Source organism: Xiphophorus hellerii, chromosome 9 (assembly GCF_003331165.1).
Source record: "Xiphophorus hellerii strain 12219 chromosome 9, Xiphophorus_hellerii-4.1, whole genome shotgun sequence".
Classification (NCBI taxonomy): domain Eukaryota; kingdom Metazoa; phylum Chordata; class Actinopteri; order Cyprinodontiformes; family Poeciliidae; genus Xiphophorus; species Xiphophorus hellerii.
This window is the reverse complement of record NC_045680.1, coordinates 20,269,051-20,287,268: the sequence shown is the minus strand read 5'-3', so window position 1 is coordinate 20,287,268 and position 18,218 is coordinate 20,269,051. Positions and strand designations below refer to the sequence as shown.

The window sequence follows — 18,218 nt, the reverse complement described above, 5'->3', positions numbered from 1 at the left end:
TGCTAGGGAATTTTAAATAGGGGAAAGTTGGCAACTCGGCTCTGCTAAATTCAGCCATGAATATTTCCAGACTGTGGAAAAATGACCTTCTTCTCAATGCAGCAGAACCGAAGCATTCAAGAGAATTATAGGTGCGTCAATATATCAGAGCAGGTTGAGATCTGAGCTTTCAGCCACAGTGGGAGAGATGTTTTTTTGGGTTTTTTTAAACGTGGATGTAGACTTGGGTTGCACGCAAAAAAATTGCTTGAGTGGCGAACCTCGTTGAACTGTGACCACAATTAGATGCGCAAGCAGTCCTTTCCAAGACTTATGAGTGGTCAAACACGGGGAATCACGCACTGGACGCTCCTGTGCAGAAACACTAACAAAACGACACATAAACACTGTGGAAGAAAGACAGTGAATTTCAATGGACTTTCCTGCTGTCAGAATGTCTGGTATGCATTAGCCACAGACTCCAGTGGGATAGCTGGATCCACAGCATGCATGTGCATGAGGAAAAATCCATGCAAGCAGGCGTAGTAGCACATACACACACACACCCCCACACACACACACACACCCACACCCCAACACACACAACGTACAAAAACAAAGAGAGTGAAAGTAAGAGGGTTCACCAGAGTCAAACAAGACTCCGGTTCACACTTTGCCAAATAGGTCAGAAACATATACATATAGAGCGGCGATACAGGCAGAAGCATTAGCGGTAGCATGCTCAGCTTAGCATCAACTTGACTATACTACCTTTTTTTTTTTTTTTTTTTACATTTATATCAAAGTCGGGCCAAGGCATAAGCAAACTAAGCAGCTGCTATCAACTGGTGGAGTTGCAATGGGGACAAAAACAATAATATCCCTCATGCAAGTCAGGACTACAAGGTTTTTGTGTGTACAGATGGCAACAATTTTTTATGACACAAAACACAATGATTTTTTAAAATAAAAACACTGTAGTCAGAGCTTTTTCTAAGCAAAATAATATTAGTAGCCTAACTGTTCTCATCAAAGAATTAAGTGTATGCTACAATAACTGTCTATGATGCAGAAATGTCTGAAAATGAATGATATTTACGGGATATCAGGTAGATGTGAGGGCTTATAGCCAAAAGGCTCCCTAGTCGAATTGTGCCAGCATTGGACAGGCCCTGTTTTTCTTTTTTCCCCACATCTCCTTGTAAATTGTGCTTCCATCTTGGATTTGACACAAAGATTGAATCCAAAATGAACCAGTAGCCATCTACACAAAGAGTAGCTTATTGTCAAGAATTGCTTTTGTTCAAAAGAACCCTTTGTCATGACTTATTACTTTTAGTTTTGGCTATTAAAATGGTGGGGGTGTAAAAAGCCAAATCTTAAAAAGTAAATGTGAGGTGGAGTTATCTGGCAATGGCAATAGGCTAATTTTTATGTGTCTCCTCTGTGACCCTGGCGACGAGAGAGTGATTCACCAAGGTATTTGTGCCTCAGGGCACTTTTTGTTTTCACGTTAGCGCACACTCTTCATCCACTCTTCATGGGGGTTTATGTGATGAAGGGAAGTCAAAGGAAAATGTCACTGAAAACTAATATGAAACTATGCCCCGAAGTCACCAACCCCACTGTAAATATGGTGGTGGCGTCAGTTTGCTGTCAATTTGCTGTGGTGTGGCTGGTCAGGGTTGATGAAAAGATGAGTGGAGTTAAGGGCAAGACTGCAAAAGAGCTGAGACTGAGGAGGAGGTTCATCTTCCAGCAGAAGGAAAACCCTAAACATTCGCTAAGAGCTCCAGTGGAAGAGTTCAGCACAAGGCATATTCATGTCAGAAATGTCCCTGTCAAAGTCCATCCTGAAATCTGATTGATAATCTGCCACAACACCTGAGAACTTATTTTTAAAGACTCTGCACGTCCAATCTGACTGAGCTTGAGCTCCCAAAGAGTCGCATTGGTTTGTAGTTGTTGCAAAACTTGTACAGTCATTCAGCAAAAGCTGAGTCAACAAATTCCCGACTCAGGAGGGCTTAATATAAATACGTTCAGGTTTTCATTTGTTAAAGAAACGGAAAGTGATGTATCACATGAAACCACAAAATTTGTGAAGAAAAAAAAAAACGTAAACAGCTCTGAATATTTTTGCAGATCACTGCATCATCTCACTTTTCCGGAGCCATTTGTTGCAGTTCAGATCTGTGTATGTGTCACATATTATTTTTGTTCAACAGTAAAGGAATCTCACCCTAATGAGAGAAGCTCTGTGTTGCCAGCTCGAGGTTTTCACTGGCAAATATCTCCTGTTCTTCCATTTTGTCAGCTATAACTAAAAACTCATTTCGGTTTCAATTTAATTCCATCTCTGTCTTTCCCACTCAATTTACTTGTTAAAAAACATTGATCTATATTTCACTTGATTCCAAGAAAACCACAAGTGCAGATGCTGGAAAGAGCTGGAGAAAAAGGTGAACGTCCTCGGATCACTGGAGTCAAACCAGAGAGACGCAGGACCACAGGACTCTTACGAAGCACAACTTATCCCAAATCCGAGCTTCCTGCATGATTCAAATGCCGAATCCAATTCCGACAGCTTCCTGTGGCGGCACAAACCTGGGTTGACCTGCGATGTGACGGTTCCCAGCAGTTGGATGACAATGAGCGGGAGGAAGTGAGTGTCTGACAGGTGCCTCATCATCGTGAACACACGAAAACAGACAGACGTCCACAATCTGGAGAAAAATATGAAAACAGCAGGTTAGACATGTCCGAAGGATTTCCGATGTTACTTAACCACTAAAGCAAAAAAAAAAACAACAAAAAAAACTAATCCCACCCATTTGTGTTTGCTTTTTGGTATTCATGGGAACAAAACTTTCATTTAGAATACATGAGAGCCTAAATAGAATAATGCTTTTTTACAACCAGTCACAAAAACGCAGTAATTACCAGCTAACAGTGGAATTTCCATTAACCAACCAGTTTATTACCCAATGAGGGGGGAAAAAAACGATTAAATCTAAAACTGCAGTGACGTCGCGCCATCAACCACATCAGACGAAACAGCTTCGCATGCTTAGTTCTGAGTTAGGTCCTTGATATTCAAATATGCACCCGAGCTGAGAAAGTAAACGACGCCTGGATGAATGAAAGGATGAAAAGAGGGAAGGAGGAGGAGACGCTGAGGCCTTAAATCACAGACATGACTTCAGTCGGACTGACACGGAGCCAAGAAGCCACCTCCGACTGACCACTCGGTCCAGCAGCTCGGAAACCAGTTGCAACCAGTTTGTGTCTGCGTTTCATTCATGATGCGAGTCTTTTACGTGAAAGCTGACATCCGCTGGAGCCTCACAAACAACCTTTTCACTCTCAGTATTGTAGAGAAACGGTTAGATTTCACTGAGCAGGCAAATCAACTGTGCATCAACTTGGGATTAAGACTTTTATCTGTTTACAAGTTTAGCTGCAATTTTTGCACAACTTTTTAACATGAGAACATAAATGGATACATGTGGATGAGTCTCCAGGTGAACTGCTGTTTTCTACAGACTTTCTGGCTGACTCATCTTCAGACTACTGGCACTTTTTATTATGGCTCACAACACAGGGTGGCATGGCTTGGAGGGCGGCATCAGCAGTTCAAAAAAAAAAAACTTAGTCATGCTCCAAATTTGTTTTTATACTTTAGATTTTTGTGAAGCTTTGTGGAGGATCAGCATCCAAAGTTGTTTTTAATCTAAAATAAAGCTTAAACCAGAACGGAACCATGGTATTGAACAGATCTCTATATTAGTTAATGAATATTGAGGCTCAAAAAAAGGCTCTACTCATTCATGCAAGGAACATTTTATAATCTAGAAAAATCTCTTGGTGTAAACATGATTAACACAAGCAGAAAAGTCTCAGCTTTAGGACTCAGTTAAGATCTCTACGTTTTTGAATTCTTATTTCAAACTTGCTCGATTTCGCAACATTTCTGACTTAACTCCATTGTTGCCACTTTCCACAAAATTGTTTTGCTTTTTCACTGCCTTTTCCTGCCATCTCTCATCCCAAGTATTTACCACTAAGAAAGCTCTACCAAGCCAAATTCCTCTGTTTTCAGTGTGTATGAAACACAAGCAGCTGATGTTTTTGCATTTGGAAGTCAAACACATGTTTATCATGTTCATTACACGTTAAAAACAGCCCGTGTTGCACATGGGGCCAGGGGAGACCTGCCTCTGCTTCAACAGTCATTACTGATCACACTTTCAAATTTCTCTTCCCCATTTGTTCCCTTTAGACTCAGCGGTGCACTATTTTTTTTTTTATTTCGTTTATTTAACCAGGTAAACCCCGTTGAGATCTGGATCTCATTGTCAAGCTGTCAGTATAGGTGTGCTCATATTCACACAAGCATCTCCATAGACATTTTGAGTCCAAGGCCTCATGTAGTGACTTTGGCATCACTATAAATAAGGCGTCAACTTCACTAACTTTGAAACCAATACAGGTTTTGCTTTCTCGTCATTTTAAGAATGACCTAAAAGCTGCCAATTAGGGAAAAAATGTCCACGGCCTCCAGCAGATTCATGAACTGCTAACTCTGCAGTTTGCTCGTGGGAATAAAATCACAGTGAAGAAACCGGTCTTATCACATAACAGTAATGAAGATAAAAAACTTTTTTGTGTGTGTGTGTCCGTTTTGCTTGATCACAGTTGTAATTTCACATTCCCTATGAGTCTCAGAATATAAAGTACATAAGGATCCATCTTTTAAAATAATCCCAGTCCAGAACTGGGAGCTGATGTGTCAAAATGCTCGATCCATGTATTTATTGATATCTTCTAGAAAACCAAAACAATATTTGTTTTTTTTATTTTAGTCACAGGGTTTCAGTATGTGCTCTAATTGGGCCTTAACAGTTGTTGTTTTAACCATGCGGACTAACCTTGAAGTGGTTAAACATTACACTTCATATCAGTTAGAGACTTGGTAAGATGGCTTCGAACAAGTCAAAGCACAGTGAAAACCTCAGAGGACAATAACATGACAAGCGTCTCTGGAAATTCTGATCCAGAAAGCAAACCAGGGAAAATAACGATGAATACGACGAGGTCTGCTCCGGGATTCCGTATTCATATTCCTTGTGAATATGTCCTCATCTTGGAATATCGTTTGTTTGTGCCAATGTTTCATTGAGATGGATTTCCTGCCCGCCATGTGTTGCGATGCAGCATCTTCACGTCCCAGCTGTGCTCTCAGCATGAAGATAACAGCTGTTCCTCCACATCTGTTCTCCGCTGCAGCAACACGAGATCAGTAAACAGGTTGATAGAGCCGCGGGAGAAACTTATTCAGAGCTCGCTTCTGAGTCAAACGAGACTTTTTGTCCTTCACAAAAGTGTTCACACCCTTCTAACCAAAGCTTGTGATGTTGTAACCGCAAACTCCAATGTGTTTCATTAGGATTTGTGAAGTGAGAAAAACGTGAAGCATAAAAAATGGTTTTCAGTATAAAGTTTTATGTGGATAAATATCGGAAAAGCTTGGTGTGCCTGTTTTCGGCAGCCTGAGTAAAGAAAAACAATTTGCTCTGTTTACAGCTGTTGTAAGTTTGGGACGTTTTCTCTGCCTGCTTTGCACATGTTTTTCCCGTTCTTCTCTGAAAAATATCTGAAGCTCAGTCAGACAGAGCGTCTGTCACCGTCAGTGTTCACGTTTTGCCACTGAATCGCACGTGAATTTCGGTCGGGACTTTGACTGGGCCCCTCTAAAATGTCACTGCCTGAACTCTTGTCAACATTCAAGCTCTGATCCCGTGTTCAGCGGTGGAGATCCAAAGGGAGGTGAGGTTCTGCAACACTCACCGTAAAACTTTAAAGGTTTTCTAAATCTTTAAGTCTCTGAAAGATTGAAAGACTTTCTCCCAATTGTTGCTCTACAATAATCTCCATCAATCTTCCTGTCAACTTTGAACAGCTCCTCACAGCATGATGCTGCCACCACCATGTTTCAGTGTGAGGTTGTTGAGCACAGGAAAACGTGCATCGTTTCTGAGCAGAGCATCTTCTTCCTCGTTGGCACTACTCCTTCTCTGGCTTCTGCCAACATGTTGTGAGATTTGTGGAGTTTACGTCCAGATTTTAATCCAACCTGAGCTGTGAATCTCTGCAGCTCCTCCAGAGTAACCACGCTTGTCCCGACTGCTTCCTGCCAGTTACGGTGGGAAGCCGTACCTTTGTAGGTTTGCTGTCGTGCCATACTCTTTTGGACTGAATAGATTAAACATTTTCCAGATGAACTGATCAGTGCTTAATGAAATTTTCAAAACTGGGGATAAACAACTTTGTTTATTCAGTGATATTTGCTCTGCAGCCTTACCAGAGGAATCTAATTATTACTGACGACAACTTAAGTAAGATAATTGCACTGGATTTTATTTCGCAGTGTCAAAGTAAAATGGGCTGAACATTAAAGCAAATTTCAAATTTATTCTTTTTTTTTTGGGAAACCATGACTCTTTTTTCCTTCCACTTAACAATTATATACTAAGTAGTTTTTGTCTACATAAAATTCCAATAAACTCTGTGGATTGCGGTAGTGTTGTGACAAAATGTAGAAAAGTGCTAAAGTTCTGTGGAGGGAAAAAAACATTAGGCCTCGTAAAATATTTAATCTGTTGCAAGGTCAATGTTATTGGAATATAGCAGTAGTTCTATTGATCATCTTCCATTTGTCATCTGACATTTAGGTTATTATGTGTTGTAGATAACTAGAAATGTGCTGAGTGGTGCTTAGAAGTACGAGAGCTGCAACAGAGACAGTTCTCATATTTGCACATAAACTTCATAGATCCTGAGTCCTTCTGATCTAAAGCGCCTCGGCAGACCACAGGACATTTCAGAGAAGTGACTTTTTGCTGAAATAAGTGGTTTAATCATGGAAATAATATCTCCTTCCAGGAACAGTGTCCTTGATAGCTGCCAAAGACTGGAAAACTCAGAAAGATTATAGTCAGAGAAATGGTGTGATTGGAAGTAAAGCTACAATGGGAGTAACACAGATTGAACACGTTCATTTATTAAAGTTGGCGCTTTAAAAATTTCACTCGGACAATAAATTATGAGAAAAAGAATATTTTGTTATGACCTCTTCTGTCCTCACTGGACCTTCCAAAGGTATTGCTAGGACCGTTCCAGCCCCCTTTCTCTACTGATGGCAAATACTGCTGGAATGTTTTAAACTCTGATCTATTATTTTTCAAGGCTGCTGCTCCACACACCTCTCCCTCTGGATCACATATGAGTTCGGAAAGCTTCTAAAGGTGTCAGTGGCTTCTAAAGCCACTGACACCTTTAGAAGCTTTCCGAACAGGGCCAGAAAAATAAACCGAAGCAGAATGAGAGTAAAGCAACCAAAACATAACCCCCCACACAGCCCCTCTTTAATGTCATATACTGTGTCAGACAAATTTCATTTTGTTCTGGGGATCGTTTTTCATCAAACACTCATTTATGAGTCCCCCTAAAAAAAAAAGAGAGAAAAAAAGAAAGGCTAAATCTTTACGGACCAGAGGAAGACCGGATGGAACAATAAAGAAGAGATGGAAAAGAACATTACTTCACCGGTGGGTGTGTGTGTGTGTGTGTGTGTGTGTGCTTGCAGAACGTTTCACATTTTGTTCCTGCAGGCCCTCTGCTGCATTAAATAAATTCGCATTAAATAAATTCTGCTTATGAAGTCACAAAGGAGCTTCGGGTTTATGCAGTGTCATCTTTGCAGTGAGGGGACCGACTGGATCTGTCAAAAAATATTACTGCTTCAATTACTGTAACCATTAGATAGTGGGCATACCTAAAGCAATGCAAAGTTAAAGAAAAGCTGACACCTGCAATGGACTTTTAATGCAACTTTTAGTGCAACTTTGCATTAAAAGTGTCATAAACATTCATGAAGACTCCTTCATGTTTATGACAGCGTCATGTCAATCTTATGCACATCCCTTCAAATAAAGTGTAATGAAAATTTCCTACCTTTTCTCTCTTTTGTTACACTTACAAGTTTGGGGTGTAAAAAAAGGGCTTTCACAAAGGGCCCAATGCCATTTGTAGCCTGAGTGTTACAACTTTGCATTGTGTGGGAAAAGCAAAAAAATGTTTTACTTCTTTTTGGGAACTGACTAAAGAGTCAATTCTCAATAACTAAAGAGAAACTCAAAATACGACAATGATTCTGACAAAAGAGCCGCTTCAAAACGAATATGAATCTTTCGAGATTAAATGACACACATGTTCGCTCTATTTACATGTAGCAAAAGCGTAAAAAGCCCAGGGTCTGTTACTACGCTTGCGAGGCAATGTATGTACACGAAGCGTGGAGCATACCCAGCGAAACAGACGGCTGTGGGATTGCGGTGGCCGCTGTGTTCTCAGCAAAGATCAGAAAAGAGGACAAAAGCGTCCTCCGGTTGATGTTTGTAAATGTGGAGCCAGTGGGAGCTGCTGCACGCCCTTTCACATTCACCACAATCTGTGATGCATCAGCTTCCCACCTTAGAATAACATCTGTGCGCAGATGCAGTCCGAGATATCCTGGGCTAAAGTATCGAATCACAACAGCATCAACCCTGACCGTTTCACATGGAGCATTTCCATCTGACACTGAGCTCTAGCAGGTAATTATAAAGCCCAGGAAGAACAGAAGAGTCTATCAGAGATGTTTCTATAAATGCAGATACTATCAATGTGAATTTCTGTGGGTTGATGTGGGGAGAGGGGGGGGCGTTCTGTTCTCTAAAAACATCAGGTCCCTGCAGACACGTTGAGGAAGTGGTGAAAGACAGAAACTCCCCTCACTTACCCACAGGCCTGCAGAAAGCAGGGAATGAGCATGCACACTCTGTACCTTCATGTTGGACTCATCCAAATTTGATGAGGTTTCAAATTTGGACTGCTTGCTGGAATCACTGTCCGGATCCGAATATCAGAGCGCACACCAACCTCCCTGGAGCTCTGCTGCAAGCACAGTCATGCATTCGCAGAAAGTTCAGTCTGGAGTTTTAATGCAGAATGTTCATCAAAGCCGAGTTACTGTGATGCCTGTACAGATAAAATGACTTTCTCAGGAGTGATAGAGAGCAGAGGCGGCGCACTAGTCGGTCCTGCAGCCTGGGAAAGCCTGCAAAGTCAACACACAGGTTTACTTAACTCTACTCCCTACCTCTGTCTTTTTCTTTCTTCTTCTTCGCATGCACACGCAAACATATTCAGGGGTTTTACATGAGGCTTTGCAGGGAGAGGAAATTACAGAGGCTGAGAGAGCTGAGTGTAAAGTCAACCATCAATCCACCACTAACTGGAACGGGTCAGCAGATACCAGGAGACGAGCAAAAGAGGAGAGAAAATTCTCTCCAGATTGTCTCCGGGCTTCTGAAAAATGAGGATATTTGCCTCTGATTGTCAGACTGGAAACAGATTTCCTTTTTATGTTGCTTTTGAAGTAATGGCTTCTTCCTTACAGAGTGGCCTTTCAGTCAGTGTCATTAGAGGAGTCGCTCAGCTTCAGTCAACATCTTCACATCTTTTTGGCTATTTTTGGTTTTTTTTTGCTTTTTGTCCTGAGGTTGATGCTCTGAAACTCTTCCCAGAAAGCTGTGCTGGCTGGATATTCCCATAAGGTTTACACCATGTTATTGCTTGAACAGATGGAGCTCGTATCTCGATGACTAGGCTTGTGAAGGTCCACATTTCTCTTCGTAATATCTGCGTTGGTCCCTTTTGACTCCTTTAATGACGCCACACAAGGAGGCGGTGTGTTTGAGGTGTTACCGTCACACACACCCGAAGCTGTGGCTCACATTCACTCAAATGTTGCGAGATGCCCCATGAAACGCTTTCATAGGTAATATGCGGTTTACCCAAATCGTTTATGCGCATGGTAATTAACGTTTAAGGGGAGGAAAAGAGGGCTGCTGCATGTAAACTTCTGGTTTTTAAGTGTGTGTTTCCTTTAAGGGTTGTTTTTTTTTTTTAAACGATTCCTATAAACATCAGCATGCATTCACCTATTTTTATACCTGTTTAGGAAGCCTGATAATTCAGAGCACACGTTTCTGCTCATGCGTATTGATGTGGACTGTCAGTGTCGTCGTTGTTATGCAGTCAGCTTGTGCGCTCGGCACCGAAACCCCTCACATGTGCTTCCTATTAAATCCTCTCACTCCTACCTTAAGGCTGAAATAAAGCATCACATGTTTCATTTTTACGGGAAAGTTTGAAATATGAACCACATTTCCCAATCAGACCCAGGTGGAGCCATGTAAACATAACGTTAGTTAAACTTAAGTTACACTCTGTGGGCGGTGCAATGGGGTCTCGTGGCGAAATCAGTGTCAGGTCTTTTTATTTACCCTCTCTGAGCATTTCAAATTTTATTTTATAGCGTGTCTTTTGTTTCAAGATTTACTTTTGAAGACGTCGGGTTGCCTGAGGACAGTAGAAGTTTAAGCCAGAGCACAGGCTGAAGGCTGCCAGCTGATATTCAGAAGACGAGAAACGAGAAGCTGTATACTCGCCAGCTCACCTCACCTGTAAAAACGCTAGGAAAAGCCGAACTCAATCCTGTAAAACCCAGCAAATTAATCTCACAAAGACTCAAAGTGTTCGACGTTAGAACCGTGCAAAGACGGGGCTTGTCTTTGTTATGTAAGGAGAGGAGGCTGAAATCTTTCTCTGGAGATTCATTTTGATGGAATTTCCAGACTCAAACATTTTACAGTTACACTTTCAGATTGAGGAAAAACACCAACCAACGCCAAGAAAACCTTTTTTCCCCCCATCTTTTCTGTTAAGATACACTTCTCTCTGCTGCACTTTGCTTAATTTTTCCATTTTCTTTCCCCATTTTTACACCATTCTGCTAAGACTACCCTGGTGTGTAAGGACACCTTTTAAACCCAGATGTGACTCTTTATTTTTATTCTGAAACTCTGACTCTGTTGTTGACATAGTTCACAGTTTTAGAAACATTTCCCTTTTTCGCATACATGCTATTCCGGTAATTTTTGTATCTTCTCTATTTAGCAGTGATGATTTTCTATCATTTTCAAAATCTTTGCTTTTTAGATAGTCTAAAGCTACTTATTAAATATCAAAGAATGCATGTTTGCCCTTTATTTGATGTTAATTTTTAAGCTGCTTGCTCTATGATACAATTTTTTTTCCATCTTACAAAGGAGAGTAATGTTGATTGGATATTAATGGATGAAATGTGGAGGAGTCATCTGCCGGTGAGGCAGGAAACAACTATTCCACGGCTTTTTGTTCCTAATATTAAATAATCTAAGGAAGACAGGATGGATTATTTACAACTGCAGGTACATCGGTAGCATGAAAACCTGAATGTAAGCAACAGCTGTGTTTTAGTTTTTCCGAAATCGCCATAGCAACCTGTCTCAATCCAAGCTGGGTGTACTAGATGTTCTGGCAGGTAACATGTTTCAATCCACTCGATAGGATAGAGATGTACCCAGATGCTGACGTGAATGCCTCACCACAAGCCCAAAGCCCAATAGGTGACTATACCGCCTCCTATTGGTCAGTAAAGCAGTTGGTCACCATAGAGACCACAGATGCTGGCTAGTGGACAGACAATGCTGATCAAGGAGCCATATTAGCTAATTTGTTAGCTTTCTATCTATGAAGGAAGATACCTAATGCTTCATCAAAATAAATTTTGTTTCATTGTATATTTTTATTTTATCCTCCATCTAAAGTTAATTTCTTGTTACTTGTAAACACAGCATTTTTTCACATGCGATAATGTATGTCACAGAACATATATATTTTCTGTAGCATTGTAAATAGGTCATCAATGTAAAGGAGAAGAGGACTAAAAATTTTCAAGCACAAACTCCTTCAGGTTTACAAAGAAAAAAAGAAAATATCCAGTGAGCCGTGCTGTGCGGATGAAAATGCCTTAATATCGGCTGCAACATTAAGTTGATGAGAGTTTCATCGTATCAGTAGTTCAAGTTGGTGGTGATGAGGGGGATGTTTTTTTCTGCTCATTTTGAGACCCATAGTAACAATCATTTCAACATCCCAGCACAATGTGTCCATCTTCTTAAGACTAACTCCAGCAGGGTAACGCACCATGCCGCAAATGATCTCAAACTGGTTTCTTGAACTTTGCTCCATATCGGCTTCCACAGTCACCACTTCTCAAAACGACACTTTGGGGTGTAATGGAGATTCAAGTTGTGGACGTGCAGCCATCAAATCTTCAGCTGCCACCGCGGATCTTCCAACGCCTTGTTCGAACTGTGTAACGGAGAACTGAGGCACTTCTTATGGTTTATGGAGGTCCAACTCGATACAAGCAAAGCGCAACTAGCAAATTGGTGTATATCCCCGATAAATCCATTCAATCAGAACCTAAAATCGAGTTTCTCGCTTGTGGCTGCTTGCTGTAAAAATGGCTCTCTTCAAACGACCGCTGACAGCCCATAATCAAAGGAAGACAAACTGAGAGACAGCAAGGTGGAATGAGCCAGGCAACAAGCACCAAGCAGACAAACAAAAACACAGTGCCACGTGTAAACAGGACAGGGAGAACGAAACACAAAGGCCACATGTACAAACAGAAGACGCAGTCGGTAACTAGTGTGAGTTATGGATGACTTAGGTTACGTCTTTTTTCATATATTTAGTCTCACGGTCATTTGTGTGCACAGATTAAACCTGTAACATATGAGAGAACTGATTACAGCAGAGAATCAAACATCTTGTGCAACCTGAGCTGAATCTCTGGATGGAGGTTAAACAAAACTCACCAAACTCAAACCTGGAGTAATTATAAAACACTCTTCAGGCTACATGTAACCCTATCCACCTCGACGTCGCTGATGAGTGTGATTATGGTATGGGCCAAATAAGGTCAAAGTGCAAACAAAACACTGCAGTATTTTAGGCTCGATGTTTTGGAAAATGACACTATTTATACCAAATTACAAGCCAGAGAGCATCTGGCTCTCTGCTGCCAGAAGGATTGATTTGAGAATGCTCTCAATCAGACAGACGTCCGTGTTGAGTTACAGCCGAGCTGTGGTGCAGCGTTTTGAATGTGGGGGTGAAATTGCAGCCTTTGCTGTGTGTGATTAGGGCTTACATGAGAGGATGTCAGTCAGCCACCAGGCTGTGGAGGGATGGGATGGCTGGTTAAAATAACAGAGACATCATGACAACACAAAAAAAAACATTGTTCCTTTAAATTCAACCCATCGGCGTGGTTTCTGGGTACATAACTAACCAGGCTTCATCCACCTATCTGTCACGAACAAGAGTCCTTTAACTCAGCTTTCACCAAAAACCTTTTTATTTTATCTGTCATTACAAAGAAAGAGTTGAATATTAACAAAGGTAAATAAGAACAAAGCTGCACGAATCAGAAAGGCTTAAATAATTAGTTTCGACAGATAAAGACATTCTGGGATTAATTTGTGGTTAAGTCCTTAAATTAAATCTGTTGATGAAACAAAGCATATTAACCAGACCATTGAGTAGATTCCTAGAGGCTTGGACTGTGTTTTAAATTTTACCCAATTGCTAACGTTTGCCTGTGATGTATGTAATGCGTCAGTTTGATGGTACGCATGCCTGGGAGAAGCGCCGATCCCAAAGTTAATCTAATATTTGTAATTGTGACCAATACGGACTGAACAGATTCCTTCATTTCCTGCTCTGCTGTTGCTATAACTACAGGTGAACTACGATTCCAAAACAGCGCAAAAAAAAATATCAACGTCATCGTTCACAACTTCTCCTTCTGTTCCCTGATTGGCCCGACCGGAGACAATCCGAGTCAAGGGGAGAAAGCCCAGGCCATGCTGGAAGCGAGAATGTTTTTCGAGAGGAATTGCACATGAAGGCAATAGTCAGGCTACCATCGTGCTGTAGGGATGTGCTTCTTCAGGACACAGAGACCGAGAGGCTGGTCATAGTAGGAAAACCTGCACAAACTGCAGAAGGCATGTGACAGAGCCAGAGGTTTGGCAGAGCTACAACATAATGGTTTAGATCGACCATTATCTAAACCATTAGGTGATGGTTTAGATAATGACTGACCATTATCACCCATTCTCAGTGATCAGAGAATGGCTGAGAGCCAGTCAGTGATCACTGAGAATGATCAGGTGAAAAAAATGTCTAGAAGTGATATCTGTGATAGATAAATCAACTGGGAAGAAAAAAAAAATCAGTAAACAGTTAAAAGCAGGATGCTTTTAATTTTCTGCCAACTGCTGGTCAGATTGGAGAAACTCCTGCATTCACTGTGCTTCCTATGGAGTCGGATGCACACAGGCAGCAGGGCAAACTCTTCAGCTCGACCTTCCTGCAACAATATTTCCATTGATCAGAGCCGTCTCTCCTGGGTCTGCTGTTGACTCTGCAGCTCACCGAGCGACGAGGGTCAGATGTCAAAGCCGTGAGCTCATGCAAATCCAGGGTTCCGGGCAGCAAAGAGTCCTCTGTTTGGACGTCTTTTAGCCACATACCACAGAAAGATACCCGCATACCTGCCGCATGCAGCACCCACAGCGCACCAGCCAACACAAAAACAGGACCAAAGAGCTTCAACAGACCACTGGGAACTTTATGAGGTTCCATGGAGCTATTGTTGAAAGTGTTGAACTAAATTTCACAAAAAAACATTCAAGCCACAATAAAGCAGCACAAATATTTCCAGGCTTGAGACTTTGAGATTTTATTTGAAACACAAAGTATTTACAGTTGTGTTCGAAATAATAGCAGTGCCTTTAGAAAAATGAGTAAATGTCAAAATTCTTCAAAGAAATTGTACTTTAATGAACACAGATACATTGGGGACACAGTACATTCTATTCCAAAGCAAAACAATTGCGCAAAGTCATCAAAACTTAAATGATAATAATAATATTTCAAATAAAGTAAGAAATGGCATGTTCAAAAGAATAGCAGTGTTGCCATCTTTCCTTGGAAACTCAAAAATGTACTGTACAAACAAAGAAATTCTTGATAAGTGAACCTAGCTGAGTATCCTAAACTAATATTTTGTTGCAAAACCACGGTTTCCGATGACTGCTACACATCTGTGGTGCATGGAGTCAACCAACTTCTGGCATCGTTCCACAGGTATTGCAGCCCAGGATAATTGCACTGTATTCCACAATTCCTCAGCGTTTCTTGGTTTTGCCTCATGCACTGCACTTTTTATGTCAGCCCACAAGTTTTCGATGGGATTAAGGTCCGGGGATTGTGCTGGCCACTCCATCAGTTGAATCTTGTTCATCTGGAACCATGCTTTTGCTCGCTTGCTGGTGTGTTTGGGGTCATTATCCTGTTGAAAGGTCCACCTCAAAGGCATTTCCTCCTCAGCATATGGCAGCATGACCTCTTCCAGGATCCTGATGTACTGGAACTGATCCATGATCCCTTGTATGCGGTGAATCGGACCAACACCATAGTATGAAAAACATCCCCATATCATGATGCTTGCACCACCATGCTTAATGGTCTTCAGTGAGTACTGTGGCTTGAATTCTGTGTTTGCAGGGCGTCTGACATACTGCCTGTGACCCTTAGACCCAAAAAGAACAATCTTGCTTTCATCTGTCCACAAGATATTATGCCATTTCTTTTCAGGCCAGTCAATGTGCTCTTTGGCAAATTGTAAACGCTTCTGCACATGTCTTTTTCTCAGCAGTGGGACTTTGCGGGGGCTTCTTGCTGGAAGGTTAACCTCAGTAAGACGTCTTCTGATTGTCACAGTACTCACTGTCAACTGAAGGTCTTGCTTGATCCTCTTGGATCCCATCATTGGCTGAGTCTTCGCCAGTTTGGCTATTCTTCTGTCCATTCGAGGGGTTGTCTTTCTTTTTCTTCCTCGTTTTTCAGTTTTATGCTCCCATTTCAGGGCATTTGAGATCATTTTAGCTGAACAGCCAATGATTTTCTGCACCTCTTTGTATGTTTTCCCTTCTTTAATCAATTTTTTTATTAGGAAACGCTCATCTTCAGAACAGTGTCTGGAACGACCCATTTTCATTGTTTTTTCAGGAGAAATGCACAGCCAGCATGCCAGTTGTCTTGATCCTTAAATACGGATCACCTGTTAACACCCTTTTTTCCCAGAATACCCTCCCTAATTGATGCCCTCTCTAATTGGACTCACCACTGCTATTTTTTTGAACACACCCTTTTCAGTTAATCATTCAATTTCACAGAATCCACAGTATGCATGGCTGTCCTGTTGGGTTTGTTGGTTTTCTATACCTTTATTTTACCCCCCAGAAACTTATCTGGGGTATAGAGTTTGAAATGTTAATAAAACCAGTGATTTTCTTGCTGCTGTTGAGGCACTGCTATTATTTCGAACACAACTGTATATTAGTTCTCCGGGGGGGTTGGAGAAGGAGGGTTGGTCGTTGATGTCATTGTTGTTCACAAAAGAAAGAAACTTTAATGTGTTTTCAGAGTGAAAATTAAATTGGGATTTGATGAGCCTTGCACCCATGAGAATTTTTTTTTTCTTTAGTCAAATGATAAACGAGAAAAACTGAGAGCAGGAATGAGCATAAATCACATTTGCGACAACCATAACAAAGTGAAACCGTGTGCAATGGCTTCTGTGGAAAGCATCTATAGTAGATTAGTTTCTGCATCGCTTTCTCGTTTACTGAAAAGGTTCAGACACATCAGCTGCCCCAGACTAAAAATGCATCAATCAAACCTTAAAGTTGTCATGGAGGCTTCAGTAAGGCTGATACAAAATGTGAGGTTTCAAGTGTCAAAGAAAACTGCAAAGTTACAAAAATGGAAACCAACAAATTGAGACCACTTACTTTTGTCTTTCTTTGTCTTCAGACCATTTGCTCAAAGATTGGTTTAGTTTATTCCAGTAGGAGCGTGGCGGCTGGATGTTTCGGTCCTCCGTCGTCCAGTTGTCAGCTGCCTTCAGCAGGACTCACTCGGCTGATGTAAGACGCCTCTGCACTGTGGAAAAAAAAAAAGAAAGAAAAAAGAACCAGAGGAGAGAGACGGAGCGAGGCAGAGAGAGAAGGAGGAAAAAACCCTCACATTCTGTGGATTCCTGGGAATGTGCCAAAGTCCCAGAATTCCACACATATGGTTTCAATTAAGGCTGAATCCAAGTCTCAATCAAAAAGTTTTCTTCCACCTGAAAAGAGGCTTTCTTTTGACAACCAGACTGAAGCAACTTTAATAGAAAGTAACCTGTGCGCTTTAATCACTTCATTCACTGCTTTGCGTAAAAACGGGTCTGAGTCCAGGTATGGATTTCAGTTTGACAAATACAGAAAGAGAAAGGTGTGAGTCAAGGCATGAGGGAGGAGTCCTTTATTGACATTTTACAGCTTCTGCAGCCGTTTTATCCGGATATATTTAGATAAACCTTAACTATCTGATATGGAAAAGTTTTTTCTATTTTTTTTGACAGTATTCTGGTAATCTTGACTTGCAAAGCTGTTTTATGATGACAAAGTCATTCTAGCCTGTGGTAGAGTAACTCCAGAAATTTATATTTATAAAAGCAGAAGGATTTGATTTTATTGCCCTCTTATGTAGAGATTTTCACCAGTTGCAGAAATGGGGCTGGTTGAAAATGTCAGTTTAATTTTGTCATAATTTTACCAACGTTAATTCCCTGACAACTATCAATTCATTCAAAGGTAAAAGCTGAAGTTAAATATTATTTGAAAAGCTAAATATTAAGCTTAGTTGTTTTTTAAAGCAACTCTAAGTAGCTCTAGAGCACCCGAATTCCTACTGAGATAAATATTGTTAAACATTGTTTTCAAAAAGTTAAGCAACTTTAAAATACACCCTGAGCAGCAACACAGTAGTTCTAAAATATTTAACATTGCTTCAAATTTAAAACTGAAATTCATCCGAAATTTAAATGGATAAATTGTTTGTGAAAAACTGCCCTAATTGTGGAATTTTATTTTGTAGGGTATATCTAAAATATTTGAAAGAAAATGCAGCGTGGGAAGTTGAACTAACTACTCAAAACTATTTTGAGATACATCTGACTGGTTTGTAAGGAACCGTCATTTATTTTCCTTCACACTAGGAAAAATGACAGTGATTAGCTATTGTTGCTAGCTTCTCGCAGGGAGAGAATGCTGCAAGCTAATAACTCTATGCAATCTACTGGGTTTTATTTGATGGAGCACTGCTTGATGACTAGTATCAATTGG

The 18,218-nt window shown here is 40.9% G+C and overlaps 1 protein-coding gene across 2 annotated transcripts in view; it reads right to left on the bottom strand.

The window, feature by feature from the left end:
• ddr2a (discoidin domain receptor tyrosine kinase 2a) overlaps positions 1 to 17,018 on the bottom strand; it is a 33,694-nt gene extending 16,676 nt beyond the window's left edge. The window contains exons 1-2 of one of the 2 annotated variants that reach the window (XM_032571619.1): positions 16,842 to 17,018; positions 2,587 to 2,705 (exon numbers count right to left, since the gene is read on the bottom strand). In XM_032571619.1, the coding sequence (XP_032427510.1) occupies positions 2,587 to 2,671 (85 nt within the window). In that variant the 5' untranslated portion in view covers positions 2,672 to 2,705; positions 16,842 to 17,018. The remainder of the gene's footprint in view (positions 1 to 2,586; positions 2,706 to 16,841) is intronic. The other variant, XM_032571618.1, reaches the window with a different exon arrangement.
• Between the last annotated feature and the right edge of the window lie 1,200 nt (positions 17,019 to 18,218).